Genomic DNA, 10,838 nt, shown 5'->3' with positions numbered 1-10,838 from the left:
ATGATATTACCTCCCCACGATGCAACCCGAACTCTATAAAACAAAATGAATAGGGATTTTATATCAACAATCCAACAGAATAAATGTAATATTTATTTTATTATGTGTGTGTGAATCAAACTAAAAGTAATGATCCCTTTTAGTAATGTAATAAGTACTCATTTTTTTCTCTAAAATTTGATTGATACAACGAAAAAGTTCAATGAGGGAGAGAGACAAAGTAACTCTGAGCTTTAGACTTATCTTGATTAGAATGGAATCATTAATTCTTAATTAGATAATTGTACTTTTTCATTTGAATAAATATAATTGAGTTGAGAAATATATATGATTTGTTCAACTAACCACAAAGTTTCAAATTAATGTTTTTACGAAGGTGACGTTAATTTATGTCTTTCTTCGAGATATGCAAAATGTGATGACAAAGTTTTTATTTTTTATTTTTATTGATGACAATGTTAACAAATATGTCAACTTATACTCGTTATTGAGGGTGTTGTCCTTAGATTAATATATCATCTTGGTGCGGGAGACGAGGATTTACAAGTATATTCCACAATCTTTTGAAAGGTATTGTGTGGCTTTTTCTCTCTGGATTTCACACTTGATCAATGAAGAAAGATGTTCGACTTTCTCCAAGAAATAATTGTTGTGCGTGCTTGGCAATCTCTGAAGGCTTGGCTTGTGTTGTGCAATCGATTTATTTAGGCTTGGCTTGGCTTGATAATTCTCTAAAAATTGAGAGAGTTACTATGTTGGTTTTTTGAGAGGTTTTGATTCTTTTATTTAGTCGAATTTGTTTTGCTTGATCTTCTCTACATATAAAGATTTTGAGTTTGAGATTGATAGTTTTAGGATGAAATCATTTTTTTAAATTATGCTTGTGATTTAATGAACTTTGCTAATTGGTTATAACGTATTATATTTGAAAACTAATGATTTTACTACTTGAGCGTGAGTGTATGATCAAACTATTTGGTTCCTGGGTTAACTCATGTCTAATGAGTTCGTGCATCTGGTAATTAACTAACCCATTTTATTGGGTATATATGTGAGTCATGCTATATTGTTTGTGTTCAACAATAGGTTCAACATTGAACTAACTTGGCAAAACACATATAATCATAGATTTATTTTTTCAATATACAAATTAAAAAATCAACTATTCTCTCTATGCATTGCCAATCAGCTTAGTGTTGAACCCAAATATCCAACACAGACAGTCAAGCATTTATACATATATTTTGTGACCCAATACTCAATGAATCTCTTTAACATGTTTTAATCATTCATTTTACCCTTGAAATATAAGTGGCTATTTCCTATCAAATTGGGATACGATTGGTCAAAGATTAATTTGATTGGATGGTCATTGATTCCCCAACTCTTGAAACCAATTTTAAACACAAAAGTATGAAATCGGGTACCTAAGTCAAACTGTAATCATGCTAAGTTGATTTTAGGTAACATGGAAACAAACACGAGCTTTATTTATTCAAAGGAAAATATGTTACCAAGAAAATTCTTTTAGGCAAGAAGAAGACAAAAAACAAACGAACTCCACAAACAGGAAGCTTGGCACTGTGGGATGTAACTCTTCCCATTATTATGTCATATCAAACGTCACCAATGTCATGGTTCCGTTATTACCCAACGTCAAGATGATGTCATGCTTTACTTATAATAGTTGTGATTAAGACAAAGCGATGAACACGGCGCACTGCACGCACGTTATAGTAGCTAACAGTGTCGATCTCGAATATGTACCTAAATATTCTAGAAACTCGCTGCAGTAACTCCAAGAAACACTGAAAGTAGCACTGTGTGCAGAGAGAACCATCGATTTTCCCTTAGTATATATATTCAAATCTCGAGAAAATTCGTCTTATAGTTTTCTACTTTCAGTGCTACTTCAAGTTTTATGTGAAGTCACCTCCCTCTAAAATGCAACATGGAGCACATTCTTGAGGAGAGATGATTACAACAATATCTGTCTTACTTCTATAGATAAAAAAAATAAATACACTCCCATTAATAATTTTTGAGCTGTGATAGTATGACACACTCAATCGACTCTGCTAACTTGACAAGTTTGAAAATCGTGGATCTATATGTTTCGAAATACAAATTTTTTATGGGAAAGTGCAGTTTTACATCCCGAGGCATATAAATTCACGGTTACCAAACTTGTCACTTCAAGAGAATTGATTGAGTATGCCACATGGGGTAGTCTAATTATCATGATTCATAATCTTTATTTGCTAGGTAGAAAGATTTCTTGGATTGACAAACAGTACAATTTTTTCTTTGATGGATAAGCCGACTTGAACCCAAAACCTCAAAGTTGCTTTGCAACGTCGAGACACTCACTAGACCACTTCGAAAAGGTCAAATAATGCAGGAGACATGAATGATTTTGATTCAACTAGCAGATACTTTTTATAAAGGTACAATTAATAAAATCAGGGATCAACCGTATCATACAAAAGATAATTTTAAAAGGCAAGGATATGTAATTTATCATTTATATCTTGTTATTCTACTAAAATTATTACTTACATGCTGTTTTTTTTAAATTGAAAAAAAATAAGTGCTGAATAACATTAAACGCTGAAACTTACAAGCTCTAAATTTAAGTGTTGAAAAAGTTATTTGTTTAGATGTTAAAATAATACTAAATTCATTAAAATTAAACACTAAATTCGTAGAATCATGTTTGTTACACATTGCTATAATTGATAAATTATCTTTTTTACCCTTACAATCATATTATACATTATTTGTATGTTTCAAATGTCTATTTCTTATCAAATACAATAAAATATATTATTTCTTATAAAATCAAAATACAATTCATTTTTAAATAATAAGTAATACTCAAAATTCTAATTTCTAAATAATAATTCTAATTTCTAAAACCCTATAAATTTAAAATTAAAAAAAATAATGTCATACAAGTCATTAAAATTTAAAATCAACATTAAAAAATTTTAATTTTGGATGAACATAAAGGATGTGTAATTATAAAAGTACCCTACAAATTAATAAGGGCAACCCACACCATAGCCTTTTTTTGTTTTAGTCTTATATGGGTTAAAATTTTTGGAATGAATCAATTTTTGGTGAGGATGATCTATATGGTCTAGAGATCCTCACCAAAAATTAGTCAATTCCGAAACTTCTAACCAGGTTAAAAATGATTTCTAAAAAAAAATAGACAAGTTACGATTCTTGAACTTGTTTTGATAGGGTTAGAAGTTTTAGGATGGGCTGATTTTTGATAATGATGATCTCTTCATTTTAGAGATCATCCTCACCAAAAATCAAATCATTCCAAAACTTTTAACCCATGTAAGACAAAACAATTTGATTATGGTGTGGGTTTATTAATTTGTGGGGTGCTTATATATTTATCCATGGGATATAAGGGGTAATATCCTTTTAAGTATAAGGGTATACTTGTTTGTGCCGAAAAAAATGAATTGCTTACCGTTTTAATAGAAAAATTAAGCATCAAAATAGTGTTGAATTTTTTTTATACTTATTTTCAACAATAAGTGTTGAAAATATGGAGTAAACAAATGTGCTATTTTGACAGAAAGTATTGAATTTTTTTTTTTTTCAATAATAAACATTGAAAAATAACGCAAACAAACACCACCTTACTCGTGCTAGGTTCTCTAACTCGATGAATGCAAGATCTAAAGTCTATTATCGCTACATCAAAAAAATCAAAGGCTATTTACTAATTAAAGGTAATCACATACTCATTTTACAAGATCGAAATCCGATGAATTTTTGGAGCAAGTTTTTCAAGAATCTATGCACGATGATCTTCAATAATATGCAAAACCAATAGAGAGAGAGAGCTCTACCCAACAATCTATTATACTATCTTTGATGGGGGTTCAACGACCATACATTAGATTGGGTACATCAATATATAGAATAGTACCTCCTACTCTTCAGTTCATCATAGAATTTATGGAGAACATGGATAGTTATCGACTCCTTAGAATAAGAACTATATCCCATGTAAGAAATTTTATATTGATCTTTCTTTATTTTTTATACCTTTATCATTTTAAGTAATTCACAATCTCTACTCTTTTGTAAGTGTATAAGGTAAAAGTTGAATTGAATCTAGACCCTACACATGTTTGAATATGTGAATGATTTGACAATTGAACAAGAAAAGAGCCTTTCATCAAAGCGATTTGATTTGTTAGAGATAAATTAGAAGAAGTAACCTCTACAATAAACATACACTTCACTAAAAGAGTTTTATTTCAAACAAAAAGCAATCATAGGGATTTACCCACGTTTTGATCAAATCTCACGGAAAGTGTGATTGTAGTGTTTGAGAGAAAAAAAAAATATTTTGTTTGATCAAGTGGCTACTATGATCTTACACCCACATTAACACTTGGAATCAAACACATTTTCATCTAGTGGTTGTCACCACTCTTTGGCATGTTCAATTCATTGAGTCCATGATAATTCAATGCCAGCCGTCGATCACACTCACTCTAATTGTATAAGCACACACTCATGGGTTCATTGGGCTGATACTACATGCCACGTGGTATTAATGTTGCGCTGGCGAATCAAAGTTGTTATTCGCTTTTGAGAGGGTGGATTGGATAAGGAGTAATAAATCAGGTCGGGTGGAGTGGTCACCTTAGTTCATCGCTGACGTTAGCTCGTCAAAGACGCGGTTGTATGACCGTCAGTGACCAACGGTTTCCGTTAGCCTTCCTACGAAGCTTCCGTTAACTGGATCTCTCGCTCTATTTATCCATATATAAATAGCAACTTAGGTACTTTGAATCTTTCGGCCTCAGTCATAAAAGACCTCCAAGCAGATAAACTATCCAGCAATAATCGAGGAGCAGAAAAGTAAACAAAGATTTAATTTTGTTTCAAGGGAAATATGAGGTAAATTCAAACCTAATTTCTATTAGGTCCACGTGTTTCTCTATGAATTTGTTTGTTCTTAGTATATTGTTTCGACTTAAGTTTGTAATTGAATAACATTCGTAAACGAATTGGGGGGTTTTTGATTCTGTTTTTTGTTGGTTGATTTGTGTTTGAAATTTGTATTCTTATGTTATTGTTCTGTTTCATTTGTGATTCCTAGAGTTTTAGAGGTTTTTAGTGGATGTATAGTTGAAATTAGGGTTTCAGATATTTTCTTTGGAATATCTCCAGATTTTTCGTTTCGATTACAATTCTTTGTTGGGGGTTTGTAGCTATTGCATCTAAGCTTAGAAATTTGATTTATGTTTTTTTTAATCTGAGTATAGGTATTTACTTAGTCCAAACATTGATGTCAAGCTTCTTTTTTAAATTGATCTATCGTCATTTCTGTTGAAGGTAGTTTGATAATTTTGTATTGTTCTACTGCTAGATGCGATTTATATTCATTCTAATCCAACGGGTTGATCTTAAATTTAGCATCTTAAACTAATATTTGGACGTAATTAAAGCAAAAGTATAGGTTACCTGTGGTTGTAGAAAACTAGATCTGAAGAAAAATAAAAATAAAATAAAAAAAATCAAAAAAGAAAAAGAAACAAAAAGAACGGTAATTGAAGCTAGAAATTGGGGGTTATGATGATGACCTAAGTATATGGCCGGGCTTATACCCATAGGTCAGTCGGTTTGATACATTGCAAAGAAAATTTGAGATTGTGGGTTCATCTAATGCTGCTTTGCTTCGCAGAGGAGTTCATATATTTTGAATTAGGAATAACTAAGCCCTCCAATCGTACTTGAGTCTCTTGTTATCATTGAGCACCTAACACTTCTTATTAACTCTTTTACATCATTTTTGCAGGTTAAACCTCTAGTTAAGTGGAAGGGAGGTCTGAATTTCACCCTCTAGAAAATAACTTTGGTTAGCAAGAGTCCTTCAACAAGGCTTCCAGTGGACGTTTTTTTACCATCATAAGGTTGAGAATCTTTCCAAGTGAACTTCTGATGCAACTCCTATAGCATGGATAAGCAACAGATTTTTAGGTATGGTGAGACTAGTGCGGAAATATCCTCTGAATCTTCTGATGCCACTACTCCATTGATATCCGAATGGATGATTGAACACAAGATACTTGATTTCAGGAGCTCACCTAACTCACCTCTTTCTTCTCACTTCGATTCTGAGACCTGCGCTACATTGAGCAATAGTCGGGAGCAGTACAGCTCCCCTGAAAATCTCTCAGGGATCACCCCATCCTGTAGCTCATCGTTAGATTTCAACAGTCCTTTCCATCAGATCAGCCCTCCACCAACCCATTTTCAAGACAATAAACTTCATTATTCCGATGAGACTTCGGTTTTTCAGAATGGGAGTTTTGGTCAAAACATGAAGCATGCTCTGCATGAAATAGAAACTGCTCTAATGGGCCCTGATACTGATGAATATGAAGCAATCACCCCCAGGGCTGCTATCGATGAGAATAAGCAGCCCAAAATTCCGAGTCAGAGTCCAAGGGCCTGGGAGCAAGTATCTTGTCACGTGTCCTATCCTATTCAAACTCAGCCATCCTTGACTAACAAGCATGGGAGTTCAAGCTATGGATTTCAAGCAGAGAATTGCCACAGAATGGTGGAAGCGTCTTCCCCGGAAATACCACAAGGTGATCTGAAGCAGTTGCTGATTGAGTGTGCGAGGGCTCTCTCTGAAAATAGGATGGATGATTTCGAGATACTGATTCAAGAGGTCAGACGTGCTGTGTCCATCACTGGAGAACCGATCGAACGTCTTGGTGCTTACATGGTAGAAGGGCTGGTGGCACGGAAGGAGGCGTCTGGCACCAACATATACCGTGCATTGAAATGTAAAGAGCCAAAGAGCAAGGACTTGCTTTCATACATGCATATTCTTTACGAAATCTGCCCATACGTGAAATTTGGTTTCATGGCAGCCAATGGTGCGATCGCCGAAGCATTCCGAAATGAAGATCGGGTCCACATCATAGATTTCCAGATTGGTCAGGGGACTCAGTGGATGACTCTGATACAGGCATTAGCAGCAAGCCCAGGTGGGCCTCCACATGTGCGGATCACAGGGATTGACGATCCAGTCTCTAAGCACGCCCGTGGAGATGGTTTGGAGACGGTAAGGATGAGGTTAGCCGCAATGTCTAGGAACTTCAACATTCCTGTTGAGTTTCATCCAGTTCCAGTCTTTGCTGAAGATATCACACGTGAAATGTTTGACGTGAGGCCCGGGGAGGCTCTGGCTGTGAATTTCCCCCTACAGCTTCACCACACCCCGGATGAGAGCGTCGACATAAACAATCCAAGAGATGGTCTGCTTAGGATGGTGAGGTCACTCTCACCCAAGGTAGTCACCCTGATTGAGCAGGAGTCGAACACAAACACGACTTCATTCCTCAAGAGATTCATAGAGGCCCTGGAGTTCTACTTAGCTATGTTTGAGTCGATTGACGAGACCCTGGCTAGGAACAAAGACGATCGGATCAATGTGGAGCAGCAATGCCTGGCTAGAGACATGGTAAACGTCATTGCATGCGAGGGGAAGGAGAGGGTGGAGCGACACGAGTTGTTGGGAAAGTGGAAGTCTAGGTTTAAAATGGCCGGGTTTCGGCCATTCCCACTGAGCTTCCATGTCAACTCTGAGATAAGAAGTCTGCTGAGCAAAAACTACTCTGAACACTACACATTGGTGGAGACGGATGGGGCCATGCTGTTGGGTTGGAAAAACCGGAACCTAGTCTCAGCTTCTGCCTGGCAATGAGAAAGGATAAATGGATGACAGGTTTAGAAACAATAATAGATTAACAAGCTCTGTTTCCTAGTTAAGCCTTTGGTTTTTGGTAGTGGTATGTAACACAAGTACTTGTGATGCAGGGTTCTGTCAGTCTATTTGAATTTCAGTGTTGGTGGTTCATTTTTTGTTTGTCATGGATTTGGAATACCTGCATCCATCTGTATAATCTTATCTAGCTCGTTCACTCTGTTACTATAAAATATAAATCCTGTTTGGAGTCCTGTTTTATAAATTTTGGAAGACTAGTGTGTTTTGTTCCCATTAATTGATGAATATTGGCTTGGTGACTTACAGGTGGAGGATTCCCAATGATTTAAAGCAAGGCCTTTCCTTCCTTTCCTCAATAAGTTTTCTTCCCTTCCTCCGCTGGGGACATGATATACTAATAAAACATTCTCAATTCGTTACATTCGCTGGTTTCCGGAGCTTTTGTTTTCCTGAATGTTTTGCTTGAGAATTTAATTAATATAGGCCTCATCATAGAGTTTTCCACATCACATCGAAAGCTTACCCTAATAATACTTGATTTGTAGTCACTAAAAGATTATCCACAATTTGGGTTTAAGTGAATAATGCTTTCTTGGTGCCGAATCACCTACTAGAGTGGAGACTTCCTTCACAAATAAAATATAAATTGATAACAATGACATGAAACCGGAGATTAGTATCATGCAAGAAAATATTACAACGCATCAGAAAGCAGACAATTTGTAGAAAATGGGAACCATTAAAATCACCTTCCTTCAACTGTTTTAAATGCTTTCAATTGAGTCACACCATCTGAAACTCCAGGTGGGATGCAATACTGTAGAATTGTCGACTCTCAAGTGTTTCAATCCTTCTCCTTGAGTTTAATTTTCACAAATAAATCATAGAAAACAAAAGCAATCTCTCTCCTTTTATTTCTTAAAAGAAAATTTAAACCGATAGGAAAAGGGGGGATATCCAAGATGACTTAAGTGAGTCATCCTGATCTCAAAGGCAATCTGGCGAGATAGTTAATGTGAATTGTTCGTCACATTGACTGTCAATGTTGAAAATGCTGACATAATTAGTGAAAGTTCAACCAATCCATCAGTTTGGTGTTCTTTGATATATATAAAAATAATATTTTGTAACTTCAAATCCAAGTATCCAACTTATAAAAATAGAAAAAATAATATATAAAAATAAGTTTCATACACCAACCTTGTAGAGCTTGTACTAGGGGTGTCAATGGATAGCCGAAATTCGAATCCGAATTCGAATTCGAATTCGAAAAATCGGATATTATCCGAAAATTTCGGATATCGGATTCGGATTTGGATGTTATTTTCAAATTCGAATGAATTTCGGATACGAATTCGGATATTGCGCTATCCGATTCGATAATATCCGCTCCGAAATAATATATGTGTTCTGTATTTATGTTTTACAACAAAACATTTATATATGTATATATAAGCTGTGTATTCATGTTTTACAACAAAAACTTAATTTGTTTTTATATCTTCTCTCAACCAAACCCACACGAACCAGTCGAAGTAAATGGAACGACGATGGGGTTTCGACCGTGCGGGGTTGCAAGCTTCTTCTCCGGCCAGCAAGCATGCAGGTACGCATTTTCCTCTCTCTCTCTCTCTCTCTCTCTCTCTCTCTTCTTCTTCTTCTTCTCTCTCGGTAAAACCCATGTGGTGCGAACTCCATAACCAATGTCTTCTTCGGCTATCCATTGACACCTCTCTCTCTCTCTCTCTCACCTGTAGAATAAAACCCCATTTTTTTTTATTCAGATTCGAATGGAGTTGAAAAAATAAGAAAATCAATTTTTTTACAGGGTAAAACCTCATCGTCTTCTGCTCTCAGCCCTCATCGTTTTCCACAATCTCAACCCCTCTCAATCACTGTGGGAATCTCTCTCAGAGGCTCACCTTCGGCATCGGTGTCCACTGACTGGTCGAATCGGTTGAAATCTCTCTCTCTTTCTCTCTCAAAACCCATTTGATTTGATTTGATTTTTTTTTTTCGGATAAATTTCGGATAATTTTCGAATTGTAGATTTCGTATTCGAATCGGATAATATCGGATATCCGATAATTTATTCGGATACGAATTCGAATATTGATTAGTGATATCCGATAGGATTCGAATTCGAATTCGGATAGTACTAAAAATTTTCGGATTCGAATTCGGATATAACACTATCCGATCGGATATCTATCCGTTGACAGTCCTAGCTTGTACCGACTACCGAGGTCCTCATTTGGACTGCCTAAACTGTCACGTTAGTCTAAATAGCACCTTAGTCCTCTAGATTCCACGGTCTAGATTAGGTTTAAAAAAGAAAAAAAATAAAAAGAACTTTTATTTTGACCAGATCTTAACTTTGGAAATTGATGACTACTCAACACCCAAATTTAAATTTTCAATCCGACAGTGAAAAAAATTATTCCTTGCTCTTTCCTCTTTCGGAGTCCATAAGTACAGTATGGTATGTAAACAAATACAAATTAAACTTGACATTGTTATTACAGGTAAAAATAATAGTAATGATAATGTTGAAATCGATTAAAGATGAAATTCAATTGGATAATACTAGTCTTAACCTGTTATGGAGGCTTCCATCAAACAGAGGGCTAGAGATTTCGGAGAGAAAATTATATCCCAAGAAAATAATGTACTAATCCCTAGAAGGTTAGTATTGATCTCTAAAAAAATCTATGTTTTTCTCCTATCTCAATTATTTGTTTAATCGATGGCCTGAATTCATGTTGTTGACCAAAAAATAGTTGTAATAAAACGCACAAGATCATCCCTATATATTCTCTAGAAAATCTTTTCTTGTTTATCTTATCCTGACCAATAGTTTGATGGAGAGGTTGAGGATTCAAATAGTCCTTTATTTAAAATCACATTATTTATTCTAATGAAACAAGGACTGAAGAGCAGAAGAAACACATGGTACATGTGGCCACCGAACAGTATTTACAATTAATTTTTTGACTTGTCTACTAAAAGATGATGTCAACTCGTTCTTGGTGGGTGACACATGATTTAAGAGTCT

General features: G+C 35.2%; 1 protein-coding gene across 1 annotated transcript; it reads left to right on the top strand.

The window, feature by feature from the left end:
- The first annotated feature begins 4,682 nt into the window (after positions 1-4,682).
- Positions 4,683-8,086, top strand: LOC147411448 (scarecrow-like protein 21). Its single transcript, XM_086448764.1, has 2 exons — positions 4,683-4,938; positions 5,840-8,086. Exon 2 carries the CDS (start codon positions 5,999-6,001, stop codon positions 7,760-7,762), a length of 1,764 nt encoding a protein of 587 aa, XP_086304890.1. The 5' UTR covers positions 4,683-4,938; positions 5,840-5,998; the 3' UTR covers positions 7,763-8,086.
- Positions 8,087-10,838: the final 2,752 nt, after the last annotated feature.

Source organism: Akebia trifoliata, chromosome 1, assembly GCF_017979445.1.
Source record: "Akebia trifoliata isolate Shusen 1 chromosome 1, ASM1797944v1, whole genome shotgun sequence".
Lineage (NCBI taxonomy): Eukaryota > Viridiplantae > Streptophyta > Magnoliopsida > Ranunculales > Lardizabalaceae > Akebia > Akebia trifoliata.
This window is presented reverse-complemented; position numbering and strand designations above follow the sequence as displayed.

Coding starts and splice junctions, on each gene's coding strand:
- LOC147411448 (XM_086448764.1), top strand. CDS start 5,999: ATGGATAAGCAACAGATTTTTAGGTATGGTGAGACTAGTGCGGAAATA.